At 27.4% G+C, this 20,663-nt stretch overlaps 1 protein-coding gene across 1 annotated transcript; it reads left to right on the forward strand.

Annotated features, from left to right (window-relative positions):
* The first annotated feature begins 3,228 nt into the window (after positions 1-3,228).
* Positions 3,229-5,948, forward strand: LOC101206473 (glucan endo-1,3-beta-glucosidase 14). Its single transcript, XM_011658934.2, has 4 exons — positions 3,229-3,287; positions 3,407-3,717; positions 4,385-5,170; positions 5,778-5,948. Exons 1-4 carry the CDS (start codon positions 3,245-3,247, stop codon positions 5,871-5,873), a joined length of 1,236 nt encoding a protein of 411 aa, XP_011657236.1. The 5' UTR covers positions 3,229-3,244; the 3' UTR covers positions 5,874-5,948.
* Positions 5,949-20,663: the final 14,715 nt, after the last annotated feature.

Genomic DNA, 20,663 nt, shown 5'->3' on the forward strand with positions numbered 1-20,663 from the left:
ATAAATAAATTTGAGATTAAGGGCCAAAAAGCCAACATGAGAAAGGCTTGGGGAGGTTTTGAGATTTTGTTATTATTTTATTTTTATCCTATGACATCAAATAACTGTTGCGAAAAGTATTATCTGAAAAATTCTGTCTTTTCCCATCAAAAACGTGTTTTTTCCCTTTTGTGACAGTTTCTTTTTCTTCCTCCATTTTGTAATATAAATAATTGTTGTAGTAGAGGATTTTTCTTGTAGTATACATTTTAGTTATCAATTATATATATATCTATATATATTCTGTTAGTACTCACAAGTATTTGTGTTAGAGGCTAGAGCAATTGGGATGTCATCTATAGAAATCTACCAATAATAGAGTCTAAAAAACTAATAAATACAAATCATATATTCCACTTATCTTTTCTCTTCAATATATATGTATTTCATTGGTGGTGATTTAACTTAATCATTATTTTCAGTTTAGAAGTCTCTTCAACTACGTATGTATGCATGAGTTTGTATGAACTTATATTACAACACTTTTGATTGATTGCATTTGGAAGAATGTTATGTTTTAGGAAATCACATGGTCACTCTCTCTCTCGTCCAAGAGTGAGTATGATAATTAAGTCCAACGTTGCATTTGGTGTAAACATAATTTGGATAGTTGAAGATAAAAGACGGCCTAGTGGTGTTTTTTTTTTTTACCATTATCTTGTGTAATATGTTCGATAACATTGGTGGTATCATTGACTGTCCATTTGAAACATATTTTTTTCTAAATTTATTTTGATTTCATTCAAATGCCTTCATACTATTTATCCTCGTTTTTAACTATTATAAGATTTAGCTTCGATCACATTTCTAACACAAACATACTTTTAATCACTTCAAAACAAATCTAACTTTTAAATATGTTTTTGTTTTCTCAATTAGTTAGGAATATTTCTACAAAATTCTTGAAAGAGTAGGGTCATCCATGCACGTTAGGCAACAAGGAGTATAAAGGTTGAAATGATGAATCACAATGAAGTGAATGGTTCCATTGGATTAGGATCCATTCAAATTTAATTAAATGTCTTTTTCTTTTACCCAAAATAAACAAAAACACATGCTATGTTCACTTTTTAAGTGCTTGTGGGGTTATAACCAAGCATTATGGCAAGTGAGATTATATTTTGAAATTTGTTTTCTTACCAAATCAGACATATTCGACTGGGAGTCTTTCCAGCAACAACTATATTAAGATTATAATATGTGGTACAATAAATCTTATATAAAAGTTTCTAATTAGCTATAACAAACACTATGTCAAAATTTCTCATTTGCTATAGTTTTTACTATTTGCTACCAATTTTACTATTTTATATTTATCAGTTTCTTACTCTTTGTTACATTTTTTACTATTTTCTTATTATATACTAAAATAGTTTACACACCAAACATATACCATTATAATCCAAACAAATAGAATCTACACCCTAAAGATAAATTATCATAATCCAACTATAATAATCTAGGACTATAGTAGCTCACTCTTTGTCTCATATATATTTTCATAACGTTTGTTTACCTAAAATTATGTATATTCTTATACACAATTAACTTTATTTCCCTTCCTTTGACCCACCTAATTGTATTCATGTATGTGTATGATGTAAAGTTCTTGTCTTTTTGCACCTCTCTCTCACTTTTTGCCTTTTCTTTATCAATCACCACACCTTGAGTTGAAGCTATAGGAGCCTTAGGATGAAAGGGATTTAGTAGGATACGATCTTACTTTTTGCCTTTTATTTTTCAATCACCACACCTTGAGTTGATGCTACAGGGGCCTTAGGATGAAAGGGATTTAGTAGGATATATACGATACATGATACCATTGAGTTGTCTTCTCATTGGGATATTGTTTGGAAAAAAAATGACTTTGGAGGGCACACTAGTAAATTCCACACTTACTAGTTAAAATTATTAATGAGCTTAAATTAATGTAACTTGTTGACATATATTTAATAGGACTTACCATTTTAACCAATACATGTAGAGTTCAGTTAATTAGAATGAAAATTCCAATATAGTTTTTTGACGCTTTAAATTGTAAGGGTTAAAATATTTTAACCACTCTTCCAAGTCATGGTTAGATTGTGAAATGCCCTAAGTCAATGATTCAAATTTTGGATTTGACATCATCTAAAGGCTCCGTGCATTCTCTTAAACTCGTGCTACACTACGTTCTTTGATTTGTGCTATTTTACGAAAAAATTTCAAAAGGTCAATCACTCAACATATATAGAATCATGGTTTTTCAAACTAAGCGCACACTTAATTTTGGAGTTACCAATAGTTGATAAGTCCTAAAAAAATAGATTCATATTGATATAGGCAGTAAGTAATAAAAACAATAAAACCTTGTCTATCTCGATAATAGTATGGTATATATATTGTCCAACTCTTGTGTAAAATTACCATACTTTTACCTACGACGTTAATCAATATCTTTGTGTTTGATGAATATGATATGAGTTAGTTCATATACTGGATCCTCTTTTACTCGGAGGGTCACAGAATGTGGTCAATGAATGAAAAGAAAAAGAAGAAAAGACACATGTGGCTCCTATTGACGTTGAGCTTATTTTCCTTTTGGATGAAGCTATGAGTAAAAGAGAGAGAAACAAAAGCAAGAATATGAATAGAATATGGTTTGATGCATGCAAAAGGCAATAAGTAGTGGTGAAGTAGAGGCAGAGATGATCAGAATCCGAGTTGGATTATAATTTATATCATAAAGTTATGTGTATATATATATATAATAGAATCTGTACCATATTTAATATATTGAATTAATAAAATATGGTTCGTTTCTTTTCCCCTCATATATAATTTAACCACAAAATGGGATTTCCCTTGTATCCCCCTTTTGCTTTTATGCGAAGAAAGTTTTGACGACGGACATATGATTATTTAAATACATTAGAAAAATTGGTGTATAATATATGCTTTTGAATTGGCGTGGCTGTAAAGACAACTACACTCCAAATTCCCCATTCTTATATAATAAATTAAAACATATATATATAAAGCTCATTTTCACAAGGCAAACCAAAACCCCAATTCCAAAAAAACCAAACCAAGAAAAGAAAGGAATTCCCTCTAATAATTCTCCTTTTATTTTCTTTCTCATCATTATTATTATTATTTCAATTCCCTCTTCTTTCTCTAACTAAATCATCTCTCTCTCTCTCTCTCTCTCTCTCAATTTTATGCCATGTTCTTCCATATTCTTCTTCTCTTTCTCCTCTCTTTATCAGGTATATTAACATAATTCCCTTTTTCCTTTTTGAATACTACTATTACCCATGCATATGATTTTATTTGTAATTTGAATTTTGGAGAATTTATAATTTGTGGGTTTTTGTATTTTGATTAGGGTTTGGGGGTGGTTTAAGAGAAGTTACGTCGTTGGGGATAAACTACGGACAGATTGGGAATAATTTACCATCGCCTGATAAGGTTTTGGATATGTTGACGGCATTGAGGATTACAAAAGTGAGAATCTATGACACCAATCCGGAGATATTGTCGGCGTTTGCTAACTCTAAAGTTGAGATTATTGTGACGGTTGAAAATGAAATGTTGGCCCAACTTATGGACCCTCAACAAGCCCTCCAATGGGTTACTGCTCGTATCAAGCCCTTTGTTCCTGCAACTAAAATCACTGGAATTGCAGTTGGTAATGAGGTTTGTACTTTCTTTACTACTCCTTCTCTCTCCTCCCCTATTTCAAAACTCCTATCCATATCCTATTTCTCATTTTTCAACCTCTTTTTTCCATTACTCATCATTCATTTATATATTGCTTAACTTTAAACTTCTGAAGGATTAGAATATGAATTCTTGTTCCATGTATACTTTATACACACACCACTTTTCATTATTTTATTTTATTTACAAACATTTTTAAATATAACAACCATTCAACTCTTTATAAAACATATATCAAAATTTATCAGATTCTAGTTTATTTAAGTTTTATGTTAAAGTAAATACTCTCAATTTTTTGCTATATATATATATATATGAGAATTTCTCTTTTATTTACTAACTATTTTCAAAAACCAAACCATAATTTTAAAAAATAAAAAAGAACGAGTTTAAATTTGTTCCCTCTTAGCAAAGGTGAAAAACATAATCCAAATTTAAATATATGAAAACAACAATAAATTTCAAAATAAAAAACTATACAATAATTTTATCATGGTAAAAAAAAAAAAGCTTTTGTCTCTCTCAATTGGATGTCCAAATTTGAAAAGATATTTAAGTATGAATTTCATCCTCTGCATATGAGTTCTATTTCATAATTTATGCTTTTGATCAGTAGATACTTACTTAGGATGTGATTCAACAGGTATTCACAGACGACGACTTGACATTAATGGAAACACTAGTCCCAGCCATGTTAAGCATCCACACAGCCTTAACCCAACTAGGCTTAGACACCACCATAAAAATCTCAACCCCAAGTTCCTTAGCCGTTTTACAAGAATCCTACCCACCCTCCGCCGGAAGTTTCAAGCCAGAAATAACCCAAATCATGTCACAATTCCTTCAATTCCTCTCAACAACAAAGTCCCCATTTTGGATAAACGCATACCCATATTTTGCATACAAAGACAACCCAGATTCCATCCCACTACAATACGTTTTACTGAACCCAAACCCGGGAATGATCGACCCATTCACCAATCTTCGTTACGACAACATGCTTTATGCTCAAGCCGATGCTGTTCTTTTCGCAATGGCGAAAATGGGTTTCGGTGGAATTGAAGTAAGAATATCCGAAACTGGTTGGCCATCGAAAGGGGATTCTGATGAAACAGGGGCTTGTCTAGAGAATGCGGCTGAGTATAATAGGAATTTGTTGAGGAGACAAATGAGGAATGAAGGAACTCCTTTGAGACCTAATTTGAGACTTGAGATTTATCTGTTTGCATTGTTTAATGAAGATATGAAACCTGGGCCTACTTCTGAAAGGAATTATGGGCTCTTTCAACCTGATGGAACTATGGTTTATAATGTTGGACTTTCTTCTTTTAAGGGATTTTCTTCCTCTTCCTCTTCCTCTCCTTCTTCTTCTTCTTCCTTCTCACCTTCTTCTATTTCTCTTACCTCTTCTGCTTCCACAAATTCAAAGGTAATCTATCCTTAGATGTTTGTTTGTTTCCTTTCTTTCTTTCTTCTTTGGAACTTTCAACTTTGTGTCCTTCTAGTTTATGAACTTTGAAGAATGTTTAATGGGTCCATTTTAGATTTCAAGTTTATGTCTTCTTGAAAAGGTTTTTTAATCACATGTTATTCATAAAGTCACAAACCTATTTCACAACAATAAATTTCCGTAACCATTTGACTTTTTTTTTAAGTTTCTGTTCCTTTGTTATTTCTTTTTTCGAGTATATTATAAAATTAATTTCATAAAAAACTTGCTTTTATGTTTTAAAATTGACATACAAATTATTATAAAAAATTGAGAGAAAATATGATTAATTTAGATGAAAAGACCTATTAAACATTCCTTCTTGGTTTGTAAACTTTCTAGACACGAACTCACAAGTTTCGGGATTAAACTTGTAATTTATTATTATTATTATTTATTAATTAAACATGAAAATTAAATTGTAATAAGAGCCAATGGAAAATTGGCTGTTTGTATAAATAAATATAAATGAAAGATTATTGATTGAATTGAAAAGCTGATTTTGTTTTATTTTGTTGGAAATAAATTGGAATTGAATTGAACACAGGGTGCAACCATGGGATATTATCAAAGCTTGGTGTACTGGATGTTTGTATATTTGCTCACCTATCAACTTTTTATGAGAAGACCATTGTATATTTAATTTTAGGTTAATTATTATAAATACTATTTTCCTTTCATCTCTACACTTATTAATATACTTCTTTTATTTTTTAAATGTTCAAATTTAGTTAACTATATTCTTAATAAATATATTCTTAAAAATACTTCCTTATTAGTTTGAAGATATACATTCCATCTAAACTTAAGAAATTACACACTTCAATTTTGATATGTGCTTTCCAATTTTTTTTAAAAAAGACCTAATTTAACCACCTTTACCTTCTCTTTTTATTTATTATTATTTTCTTTTAGGAGCCAGCAATTTTTTTATCATATTAAGGTCCACGTCACTACATTTTATAATTTACAAAAGTAGCAAATTTAAAAGTTGATAACTATCGAATAACCCTTTAATAGTTATCTGATAGTTATGTGATATTTCTAATTACTTATCATATTTACCATATTCGAAATATTAAAAAAAAAGAGGTGTATTGACTGTTTTTTGTATAAATGTTTTTGTATGTAATTTTTCAAAGTTATATTTATTGAACAAACTAAATTTAGATATTTAGTTTTCTTTTTCTTAAATTCTCAATGATTAGTGAAGCCTATATATAAAAAAGACATAGATGTACGTACCAACCTAATTTTATCTAGTCACCTAATTTTATCCTACATCTTTTTATTATTTGAGAATTTTTAAAAATAACAAATTTTACAAAATATTTACAACCTATAGTAAATTCTATCATTAATAGTCATCGATAAAAATCCAAAATTTTGCTATATCTTGTATATATTTTAATTCATTTTTCTATTTATAAAAATGATCATTTATTATTTTTTTAAAAGAAAAGAATATTTTTTCTTATAATAATATTTTTTCTTTTAAGTATATCTAATCCTTTAAAGAAAAAAAGAACTAAATTCGTTTTTATTTTTTTTATTACATCAAATTTTATTTGTTTTTTCTAGAAAAAATATTACTTTATTAATACCTAATTTAACTTATTTCTACCCATTTTAAGAAAAAAAGAAATTAATAAAATCTTTTTAACTCATTTAAAAAAAAAAATCGTTTTAACTCATTTTAGAAAAAAAAGAAATTAATTTGTTTTAAATAAAACTTTTCCTCTATTTATTGAAAGAAATAATAAATCATTTTCATTTTTTACAAAGTCTCATAATATCTTATTTTTATTATTTTTAAAAAAGTAAAATTTATTTTTTAACACAATATTCAATTTTGATTTTGTTCTTATTAATTAATTTTTCCTAATTTGTCTATAAATAGAGACCTTTGTCATTTGAAAAAAAAAATGGAAAAAAAAATTGTACACAAAAACTTCCTTAGAAAAAGTTTGTAGAAAAAAAAATTCAAAGAAAATTTTGAGAGAATCTTTACAAAAAAAAATTATTAAAAGAAAATTTGTACAAAGTTTTTCTTATTCATTTTATTACCTCACTGTCTTCGTCTTTTTTTTTTTTTCATTTTATCTTAAACAACTCCTCTTTTTTCTTCTTCTTTTTATTTTAAATAACTCAATTCTATGTTGAAATAAACTTAATTGAAAGTTGCATTTGGTAAAGATTTACTCCAAAGTATCCGCACCACTTTTTTTGGAATTTGAATATATTTTTCTTTCCTTTTTTTTTAAAGATAGAGAGAGAAAAAAAAAAGAAAATGTATAAGAATTTTTTTATTATTTTTTGCTACTTTTTTTTTTCTTTTATCATTAGTTTCTAAAAAATCTTATAACCTTTTTATTCTCTAAAAATAGGAAGAAAGAAAGAAAGAAAAAGACATAAGGAGAATATTTTTTTAAAAAAATTCATTTATCGTTATTTCATTACTTTTTTTAAAATTCAAAGACGTTGAGCTGATTTTCTTTTCCCTAAAATATAGAGAGAAAGAATGGGAGATAGACGCAATTTTATCATTATTATCGTTATTACTGTTATCATTATTGTTTTTCTATTATTACTATTTTTTTACTTTTTATTTTATTGCTATTACTGTTTTTTTTTGTTTTACTTATTATTATTATTATTACCAAACTCAACTCCATTTTTCGCATACCATTTTTTTTAAAAATTGTTTACTTTATTTCGGTGTCCAATAACACCGTAAAAAATTGGTGGCAACTCCTATTTTCTTTTAAAACTAACTCTTTTGAGGATATCGACCGCTCCGCGTCGTCTTGGACACATGGCGACAATGTATTAAGAAATATTTTTAAATTTTGAGCTCTTGTGCTAAAAAAGACTCTAGCTCAGTAACAATTGACATAATATTCTTTTTTCTAGAGATTGGAGTTCCATCCGATTGTACTAAGAAATCTTGTTCTTACAAATATTAAAGTAAAGAAAACGAAAATTTTACTTTAAGAAGGAAAATTGCTTTAGATGATAAAATTGTTGAAAATATTTACAAATATAGCAAAATATCATACAATCATAGATTACGATAGACAATGATAGACCATTAGATTGAATATTTAGTAATTTTCTTTATAAATTTCATAAGTAAAAGAGAAATGAAAAAGTTTAAATAACATTTTTTGAAAAGAAAAAAAAAACTCAATCTGAATTGAATATAGATGTGTTTCTTTAATAATAAGAATAAGTAGTTTGCTTTAAGTCTCTCTACTTCTATCCTAATAAAAAGTTATTATTATTTTGGGAAAACAAATCATAAAGTAACCAAACTAATGCAAATCAAACCACTCAAAGAGTGGGTGAGTAAAAAAGAGAAGAAAAAAAACTTAGTTATTTCTAAAGCTTGTACTATGTGATGATGATAAAGTTTCTTAAAACAAAGAAATAGAATAAAATACCAAACTTTCTTTTTAAAGAAAGAAGAATAAATCAATACCAAACTATTGTTAAAAGAATCCTTAATTTAACTGAAAATATTACAAAAGTAAACATGAAAAGAGAACATGAACATGGAGGTTTGGTTGGGAGTAGGCATCCAAATTTAGGTTACATCTACCTATCCATAATAAGAATAGGTATAATATTGATTTTATTTTACTTAATTAAGATCATGAATTTATCACATCTACCCTTAGTATAATCATTTTTTTATAACTGTTTAACCCTAACAATAATGATAATGACGAAGGTAACAAAAACATGTGATAGATTCATAATTTTCATATTTGTTACCGTAACAATATATATGTAATATGATGAAAGAATAAAGGTAGTAGGTCTCATGAAACTACCAAGCACAACCCAAATTGAGTACCTTATGTTCCTCAATCAATTTGCACGTTTTAATTACACATTTGAAGTTAGATCCCACAGTTCAATATAAGTAGGACATATAGGTAAACAACAATAAACATAAATGTTGCTTTTCAAATTTATCATTAATTTCTTGCGTTTCTCCATGACTTTAGATATAAACTAGATCTATTAAATCAGGCACATTTTTTTAACTAGTAATTTTACAAACAGCGGTGGATTCATAAAATTTATTGACAGGGGCTTTATAATTTAGTAAAAAAATATATCACTACAAGAAATTGGGACTCTTCCGCGCAGAAAAAGGCGACGACAAAAGCAACGTCATAACAAAAGTCCATCCCCAACGCATAAAAATCCATGTCGACAGAGACATGTATTCTTGACGTTGTGGTTCAAGACGTCGAGAGAAGATAAATAAATATTTAATTCTCCAACGTCTCTTTGCACAGCATTGGGGTGTTGGGATTTATGTCTCAAAACTCGTAGATTGTAAATATAATCCATTGACCGTTATTAATAAAGTGTCATTATTGTAATAATTGTTATTGATTAAATTATTAGTTTTGCCTTAATAACTCAAATCCAATAAACTAACATCCTAAGCTGTTTAATGAGTCTTGAATAGTATGTAGAGACATATAGGGATCGATGTTTAAAGTCAACTTAAAGGGTCTATAGTATAGGGATAAGGCTGGATACCTTATCCTGGTAACACTATTGATACGGCTCACTTTGTATTTGATACAAACGCAATGATCAAACGCGTTTGTGTAGTTGACATGTGAGTGAGGGTATCCTATGCAATGAGTTTGCATAAGACCAGATTGCGAATTAGTAACCACTAGATGTAACTCCGTTAACTAGTTAGGTTTCTGTTTCACTAGGATAACCTAGGTAACTTAGTCTTAATCCTGGGTGTGTTATGAACTTCTGTTCGTGAGAGATTGTCCTTTGATTTGTACGGGTGAGAGTGGTCAGCGTCGACTCCATAAGCTTATCATTTTGGGAACAAGACCGAGTGGGGAGCTGGGAACATAATTACACAAGATGGAATTCACTCATTCCCTACTTTAGAGTAAGTAGATGAGTGTTCCCTTAAATGGTGTCTCTAGGTCTTGAACAAAAGGCCCTACCCTCTCCATGGCACGAGAGGGGTTTATGTTTATTAGTAGGACCATAAACAGGTTGTTCATTGGAGGAGCACTGGTATTTAAGGATTAGAGGTAACCTAGGGGTAAAACGATAAATTGACCCAACTGGTGTTACGAACACTCGTGAAGGACTAACTTATTGTTATTGGTCTATATCCGTGGACACAGAAATATATCTATAGTGAGAAGAGTTCAACAGTGAGTCTTTAGTGGAGTGTACACACAATTAACGAATATTGATTAATGTGGTTAATGAGTTTAGCCAATTAATCTCATATCGTTGTAGCTTCTGATCTGTAAGTTCATTAGGTCCCCTTCCTAGCTCGTAACGGGTAATGAGATTTATTTATATTGGTTGTAATTTGAAAGGTTCAAATATACTTAGGGAATTAGTTTAATGTATAGTGATACATTATAATATAAAGTTTGTGAAACTTAATTATAAATTTAATTTTGGATATGATTCAAAATTAATTTATGAGAGATAAAATATTTGAATGAGTTCAAATATTAATGTGAATTTGATTCACACTAAAATTATTGGTCACGAGAGAAACTTATATTTGAATATGATTCAAATTTAATTTAAGTTAAATATCTTATATTTAACTTAGCTATTATTTATTTGGAGAATTAATTAATAATTAAGTTTTATTTAATTAAATTTATAAAAATGATATTGCAGATATATTAATTAAATATGATTTAATTAATTATATTAATAAAGATATTAGAAAGATATTTATTCAAATAAGATTTGAATAAAATATTAATTAAATATACTTTGATTAATTATTAACTAATTGATTAATTGTTAATTAATTAGTAGATTTGATATTAAGAATCTTATCATTCTCTCTTACTCTTTTTCCTATTCCAAGAAGAAAAGAGAGCTATAAATATCTAGAAGAAAACATTTTTCTTAAGCGAAATTGATTAAGAAAAAAAGCAAAAGTTTTTTCTCTCTGCAAAAAGAGTTTCTCACAAACCAATCTCATCTCAGAGGATAGGAAGGTCTCCAACGGGTGGTGTCACAATTTGGAGAATGATTTGTAAATTTAGAGACATAATCGAAAATAAGTTCTTGTATCTTATCCTTTAAAAGCATGCTTAGAATTTATTTAGAATTTTGATTCTAAATTTTTGCCAATGTACCAGTATTTTAAGATTTTCAAATTAATTTGAGAAACAGTTCTTTAAATCATTCCGCTACTATAGGGCTTTTATCCCTTCATGGGGAACACTTAGTCATTCTCGACGTCGTAAGTCAACGCAGGAGAGGTGAAGTAGAGGGTGTCTTCCGACGTTTTTGATGTGCGTCGGCAATTCTCTTATAAAAATCCACTTTAATTAGTTCTATAATTTACAGAACTGAAAAGGAGAAGGTCGAGAGAGTTGAGAGAGAGATCGAGAAAGGAGAAATCCACGTCGTCGCTTGCTGCTTGCCGCCGTCCCTGTCTCGCCGTTCATCGTCATCTTCCGTCGTCACTCTTCATTCTGGTAAGTGGTTTAGTTTAGTTATTGCTTTGTTTTAGTAATTAATTAGTTTTAGGTTTTAGATTTCAAATTAGTTTTAGGTTTTAGTATTGAATTTGAATTTGAAGTGTTGTTAGGATTTAAAATTGAAGTTGAGTTTGAATTTCAAAATTTCAATTTGAATTTTGCAATTATATGAATTTGGAATTTCAAAATTTCAATTTGAATTTTGCAATTATATGAATTTGGGGAGGGTTATATTTAGGTTATATTGCCCTAAATAATTTGTATGTAGATGAATATTATTGGTGGATGAATATTGTTGTGTACATTTTAGTTAAGGTTTATGGTTGAAAAATGTTGTTTTTATAATTTATAGTTAGTTTGTGGTTAAATTGGATTTATATTTGATTTTATAGGAGTGGTTGAATTAGAGTTAGTTTATGGATAAATGTTGTGGAATGTTGTGGGATGTTGTTGTATCGATATTTGTCGTTCAACTTGCTACTAAGACTACTAGTTAGTTGAAGTACTTGATAAGTTATTAGTTTTGTATCTTCTTTCTTCTATATGTAGTAACAATACAAGAACATAAATAATTAGGTGCATGTGGCGGTACCTATATGTGGCTACGTATACGTTCCATTGTAGCTAGGTCATAGATACTTGATTTGATTTGAAATTACTAATTGATATTGATGAGATTGATTTTGCTACAATATATTAGATACACTGAGATTGTTTGAATGTTTGAATGCTTGAATGCTTGATGTTTGAATGCATATGGGTTGATGCACAAAGATTTTATGAAAAATGTTATACATTAACCAACAATATTTTCATCTAATTACAAGACGGTGACTTAGAATAGGTCTTTGATTTAGTGAAATATGATTTGGTTTTGGTTTTTCCTTTTAGATTTTGATTAATAATGATATTCTTTGGTGGGTTTTATGTAGTGTTTATATTGTGTGTGAAGTGATTGAATTTTAAGTATTTGTTTTACCTACCTCTTTCTAAGTTGGTTGATTTGGTGGATTAATACAGTGACATGCATATTTTTAGTCAAATCATTGTTTAAATTACAAAAGAAAAAAAAAAGAACAATAATCTCAAGCTAGAATATAGTTTTTATCTAGATTTTGAAGTATTATACTATACTTTTGAGTTTAATTTTCATAAGTTTTATAATTTTATACCTTCTATTGAATAATGAAAGGTATTTTTTTTATAAAAAAAAATAGAGAAACTCCTAACGCACATGTGTATCGGAAGTTCCTAAACATCTTGACGTTATATTGGCAGCATCTTCGATGTTCATACAACGTAATGTCGAGAGGTGTTTAGAAATTTCTGACACATTTTTTTCCAATGCATGTCCCGATGCATATTTATGTGTCGAAAAAGCCTTTTTCGACGCTTTTTATATATCTCCCAACGATTTTGTGCGTCGGAAAAGCCCCCTTTTCTTGTAGTGTATATAATACATCTTATAACTATTATTACTTTTCTTCAAAAGAGGTGATGATCCCTGTCAATTTTCTTTTAAAATATTTCTCCATTTAGATTTCAAATTAAATCTATAATAACGTAAAATTGTAACGAGAATAAATCAAGAAGATATTGACATATAACAAAAATATAACTTAAGACAACTCAACAAGTTTAATTAAGATCCATTAATTCTAATTATTTTAAGAATTAATAAAATAGAAAAACAAATGAACTAATAAAAAAATAAGAATAATTTGAAGTATGAAAATTAAATACATACAAATAAAATAATAGACTTGATAAGAAAAGAAATTAAAAACTTTCCCATAGATAAATGGAAGAAGTTCCAAGAAAAAGTTGAAGAAGGAATTTTAAAAACTGAAACAAAAAATAAGAATGATTTTAAATATTAAAATGAATGTTTTAAGTAAAATAACAAACTTATAAAGAAAAAGAAAAACAAATAAATAAGTAGAAACTTACGCTTTCAGAAAAAGATGTTGAAGAAGAAAAAAAATAGTGAAGTTTTATAAATATAAAAAGTAATAAAATAAATAAAGTTGAAAAACTTAGATGGAAAAAGAAGAGTTGTAATTTGAAAGAAAAAAAGAAAAAAAAATTGATTTGAACTTGGGATACCAAACTAATTAGTAAACCAATTATATGTATTAAAACTTAAATAGTTATATATATATATATTAAAAGTTAAATAGTTTTTTTATATATTATATAAAGATGATAAATTTAAAGGAATATTCAAGTTTTTGAGTCTATACTAAATTTGTCGGTATTTTCAAACATGTTAAATAAATTATTGAAAAAAAATACTTTTTTGGTTCCTCTATTCTCAATAATAGTCAGATTAATTTAGTCCATGTTCATAGTTTTCAAAATAGATTTTGGTCCTTTAAGTTTTTTGAACTCACATTAAACGATAAAATTTGAATTTTAAATTTATAAAATTATTACAACTTATAAACTACGTAAGTATGATTATCCACTTCTATCATAAGTTTAATTTTTAAAATAAAAAATTTAAGGGTATAATTATTACAACTAACTCAAGTCATGTTAGTTTACATAGTTTTATGATTTATGTTGAATTTGGAAAGTTTGCAATATAACCTATACCTTTATTTTCTTAATATATATAATTCAGTGCTTCCATAGGATCTCAAGATACCTTAGGTTTATTTTTGTATTAATTCATTGCATCGTTGTCTCCAAAAAGGGAGAAAATTTTTTTGTTTATTTTTTTATGGGACGTGGAATCCACATGCAATTATTGCTATTTTTAAGGAATTATATACGTATTGCTTTTCTTCTGCTTTTTTACTTGCAAATCTATCGAAACATGAAAAGAAGAAATAATATAACTGTTACGAAATTAATTCTGACGTTGGTGGTGACAAAACGTGGATCAAATTCATGACCATTAATGAGTATGGTTATTACGTTATTCCTGTTTAATAAAATCTTATATATCAACACTTGTTTGGCATCGAACACATATTTTTTTAACATGTAAATGATGGATATTAAATAAATTAAATTTATAATTCAACTTATATCCACAAATGTTTAGAAAGATTTTTTTTATTGATAATAAAAAATGTACCTTATATTGTCGGTAAAAGATTTACAATAATCCAAAAAATAAATAAATTGTAATACATGTATGTGTGACATAATCTAATCAACTAACTTATAAATGGACTTGATCAATCTTACGGTCTACAAATTCTTCAACTACATGCAAATTTGATGAGCTCCTTCAAACGACGGGCGAAGAGCTTTTGCGAGAGTGGGAAAGTTGTGAAGAGTGCTTGCGAGAGAAGAGGAAATGTCGCTTGAGAGCGTTTGCAAGAGAGAAAGGCGAAGACGACGTGGGATGAAGTAATTTTTTTTTTTTTTATCGTGGTTTGCAAGAGGGATGAAAGCATCAAATTATTTTTTTAAAATTAGAAAGCAGGAAAATATTAATTTTTTATTAGGATAATTTTTAATGACACATAATTTATGTCGTTAATTAACGACATGAAAATTGTGTAAAGAAAACTCAATTTGTCAAGAAAATTATGTCACGAAAAATTTTGTATTTTTATTTTTAACAACACATTTAATTCCCTCACACCCTTTTTTTCTTGACTTCAAGTATCATTAAAACTTATATTTCTAAATAAATTTATTCGATGACAGTGGCTAGATTGGTGGGTTCGACGATTTTTTTTTTTTTTTTGCGTTTTTGGTAGAGAGCGAAAAAATTGTGTTAAAGGCTTCATTCGACGACAATGCCTTTGCTAATTAAAAGAAAATTTGGGGTTTTTATTTAGTTTTAATTGGGTGAGGGAGGAAAATTAAAAAATTTTGAAATTTGAGGTTTTTTCATTTGAATTTTTTTGAATGATACAAAAATTTGTCAAAAATTGTGATAAAACAAATTAAATTATGTCAATAGCATTGTATCAAGAAATAATATGTATTTTTATTTTCATTGACACAATTTATCTCACCCCACCCCGTTTTTTATTTTCAACGATACAATGTCTTGATTAGTAGGTGTCATTAAAACTCATTTCTCTAGTAGTGTATTGTCTACTTGATAAACATTGATGACATTTTCGAGAGTTTTAATTTTAGATCTATAGAGTTATAATTTGTCGTTACTTATATACACCCAACATAAAACATCTCTTAAGATGTTCCTAATTTAAATATGAAATTATATGTTGACATCCTCAAGCACACGTAAAATATTAATTTTATTAGACTATGACAAACATACACAACTTTTTTTTTAGTATGCAGTACTTTCCGACCTAATTGATAAACCTAAAGAATTTTCTATTCTCCTATATAATCTTGGTCTTTAATCCACACATATATATAAATTGTTAAACACTTTATTTACATAAAGATTAAGATTAGAATACACTTACGTTATACAAAAAGAAACATCCCCAAAAGACAAATGGGGGGAAAAAGAAAGGAAAAGTGTAAAAAGTGAAGGGACATTGCATATTGCAGTGAAATGTGTTTTAAATTATCATGTTGAAGGTGATAGTGGTCGGCCAAAAGTGCTTTGTTCTTGGTCAAAAAACCAAAGATTGGTTGTTTGGAAGTGCCTTTCACTTAGAAAATAGATTCTTTTTTAGCCCTATTAATTTTTTTTGCTAATGGATCTATGGTTAGGGATGAAAGGGCAGACAATTTAAGGTCAGCCTTTGAAGATGATGATGAGGATTGGCCTATATTTGTGATATCAACCAACATGGCTGCACATGTGCCTTTCCACAAATTTTATGGGACACCTCACCTATTTGATACATCACCCTATATTTCAATAATAATAATCATCTTGATTAAGTAAAGGGCTTTTTTCTTTTTGCTCTTTTCTTTTCCCTTGTATTGGGTTCTTAAAATGTTGTTCTTACACCTCTTTTTTGTCTTTGGGTTAATCAATTAATCAATTAGATTCATGTTTAAGAACACTCTAGAAGTTATATTAAAAATTTACACTCCTTTGTCTCTTATCAATTAAATCAATATAAAATTTACAATTCTATTGGATATTGGAGTATATATAGTTATAGTAGATATATATAAAATCTTCATTATTATCCTAAGAAGTTGATGTTAGATCAATTTTTTCACTAATAAATTGTTGACTAGAAAGAGCAAGGTGAATGATGCTTCTAGAATACTATATAGATGTGTGAGAGATAAAATTATTAAAAAAATGTATATGTAAATATCTACATAGACTTTAGTCTATGACAAAGTATGAAATCTATGCATTTAGGCATGGATAAGAGCAATTTTCTTTTTCATATCTCCAAACTGATCTTTCTTCTTTTTCATAGCATGTTGAATAAAAGTGATATGTGAAAAGTGCTATCTTTCAGAATTTGTTTATAGGACAACATTTTTCTCTCTTTAACAACATACAACGTCAAATAAATTTTTTGAAAATTATTTGGTGTACTCGAAGTAACCTGAGTGTAGGACCTTTAACATTTTAAGCTTAATTTGTCATGTGTTGATTTTTCTAAAAATATATTTTTTGAATTTATTTATTTATATGATTGGATGAAATTGAGAATCCACTGAGATGCTACTCATTTCTTACAGTATCTTTACTCAAGAAAAAAAAAAAAACCCTAATCTAATTAATAGTCAAATTTATGTGAGGTTGGAGCATTGTTTTAACTTTGTAATTTGTGGATAATTAAGAAAAATATTTAAATGCTCAAGTTGATCAATCTTTATGTAGCCGCTCCATTACATTTGACATGTGATAACTTTTTAAAAAAAAGATGAATATTAATTATATTTTTTATTATATGTTGCAAATAATAGCTGAGTTGCAAAGTCTTTGATTGCATGATATATCTTTGTTGCTTACTTTTTTGTTTATGTTTGGGAGATATTGTTTAAGATATATACATGATAAAATAACGAATCATTTCCTTTGGCTTTTTTTTTGTTTCATGAAGATATCTATATTATAAATAGCCTCATTTTACTAATTTAATAATGATACTTTTAATGTAAAGAAAGAGAACCATATGCATTGAACATAGGAAATTCATAATGATATATGGTATATATCAAAAGATTCACTCGATCCCTTGTGTTGCCAAATATTTTGTAAATTACAAAAAAGGATTCATGTTGTAAATATATCTTTAACTTTAATACTTTATTCAAAACAGTGTAAAGGAGTATTTATATATACTAATAGTGTAAGGGATATATAAATCCACTTTTTTTTTTCTCTTTCACATGGGTTTGGAGTTTTCGTTGTATATTCTGCATAATTGTTCATTTATTAGCAATTAGAGTTGATTGGCGTCAAATCCGAACTAATTCCATTAATATATAAATATTAGAAACTAAGGACGTTCGCTTCCTCTTTCTCTAATATTCACAGCTCGAAATAAAAGTGTTGCCTAAACATCTAATCATTTTCTTGCTGAAAATATAACGTAAGAACAACTACTGCAATTGATTCAGGCTTTACTCATTCGAGTTCTTGCTCAATTGAAAGCGAAAAACAGCTCGACCAAATGAGTTGGATTTAGAGCCTTTTATAAAGTAGAGAGACTGGAAAGTTTACGAAATAGCTCGATAAAACGGAGAGGAAGAGGAAGCTGCTATTCATTTGGAGTGAGAAAAATGAAAAGACAAAAATAGGCAAATAATACATTATCTCCTTGTTTAATACAAAATTTGAAACTTTAGACAAGTGAATGAATTATTCTCATACATATATTTTATACAATGAGTTATATACTCATCCAAAAGTGTGGGTTTTTTTTTTCATGCCCACTCTCTCCTCTTTTAATATACAATAGTAAAACACGTCTATCCCGATAATGTGTAGCTTTAGATTATAATAATAAAGATTGCATGATGTATAGGTGTAGAATGTGCTAAATTTAAAAGCACAAAATTCAAAATGTAATAGAATTAGATATACATACAAAGAAATTAGAATAATTAGATTAAAATATAAGAATTTAAATGTAAGACTTGCATGTATCAAAAAAATGATTTCTTTATAAACAATTTTTTTTACCATTTGAAGGTAACTTATTTGTCGCCTATGTGCTTGATCCAAACCTTTGTTGTCTTCCATGAAATTCCTCTAGACAATGCAACATAAAGTTTTCCATGAGAATACATGAAGATATATTCAAACATTAGAAATTCTTTATCGTTGTGCTTTGTTAAATTGTCATTGCAAAGTATAAACGAATAGAGAATTGTTTTCTTTTGAACTTGGATGGATATTCGTTGTCATTTGGTGGGCTTAATATATTCCTGGAAAAAAAACTTGTTTTCTTGTATGATCATCAATTTCTATTTCAACATGTATAGTATTTTTGCTAAATGATCAACATACCAATTTTGTCCCATTACACAATCCATTGAATGGATCCAAATTTATCAATAATAAGGCTGGTAGAAAAAAATCAATTAAACATTTTATATACTAGAAAAAATGTTACAATTTCAACTTCAAGTCTTTAAATTTGTATTATTAAAATTAATAAGATATTTAATTTGTAATTAATTTCTAAAATATAAATGAAAAACTATTTGCATTCCAACTTTTCACATCCTTTTAAGTATAATTAATTAGAAAAACAGTGAGTAAATGAAAAACCATTTGCATTCAACTTTCAAATTTTGGCTACTTTAATTCCACTCTATTTTAAGTATAATTATTTCAAAAATTAGTGGAAGATAGCGAGTCTTTTATAATTATTTATATTACAAAAAGAAAATTAAAAATGAATTTACAATAAAACTAAAGACTGATTTGGAACATACAACTAAACTCAATCATATAATGGAGAAAAAAAAAAGTTTTTCTACAATCCTTTTATATATTCTATCGATTTTAAAAGGAAATAAATTATGCTTTTAGAAAAATTAGTTTAATATATATATATATAATTGTTAATTAATTACGATCGTGACTAATATTTTAGGAGATATTTTAAAATAATTATAATTAAAATATCATTAATTGTAATTCATTAATTTTTAATTTAAATATATTTCCTCCAACTCAAACTGGTTGTTTTATTAATTAATATTGTTCATAAAATGAGTAAACCATGTAACTTTAATTATAAATTATTCAAATTTCAAATATTTTTAATTAGCATTATTATTTAACCATGACATGATTAATTTTGCTTTTAAAATTTTGAATTGAATTGATTATTTATGGACTAATCTATTAAAAATTTATAAAGGTATTGTGATCTTTTCAGATTAAAGTTTCAATAACATTTTCATGCACAACTAGTTAATTAGCTAAGCTATATTGGCAATAATTTTGTTCCAATATTTTTTATTTTTAGGCATCCTTAATTTTGAGTATTTATAAAGCCTCGATTTAAATGATCTTAAAAATTTTGTGATTCGAGTTTCTTATATCGAATTAAAAGAATTTGTGAGTCAGTTTAATAGATAAATAGTATATACTTTTATATAGAATAAATGCTAATTATTTCTAGAATAAGATGAACAAATTGGATCTCTTAGAAACCGTTTGATAGATAATTCAAATTATATTTTACGCTTTCAATTCAATGAATTCAACAAACATGAGTTTGACGAACAATCTGGATTCTACTTTTTAAAACAGTTTTAAAATTATGTGTTCCAAATAATGCAAATTTTGAAAACAATTTTTTTTTTTTTGTATGTTTTGATTGTATCTAAAATTTGAAATTTAGATTTTGAAAAACAAAACTATATTAAATACATATATATAAAAACATTTAAAAATACACCATGTCATGTTATTATCTCACTTAATTTCTTAAAATATAATATGTATCTGTAATGGAACATTAATTATATAACAATACAAAATAATAATTATATAAATTTTTTAGGAGTATAGAATTTAGGCAAATGTGGTTTAGAGT

This window comes from Cucumis sativus, chromosome 1 (genome assembly GCF_000004075.3).
Source record: "Cucumis sativus cultivar 9930 chromosome 1, Cucumber_9930_V3, whole genome shotgun sequence".
Taxonomy (NCBI): Eukaryota; Viridiplantae; Streptophyta; class Magnoliopsida; order Cucurbitales; family Cucurbitaceae; genus Cucumis; species Cucumis sativus.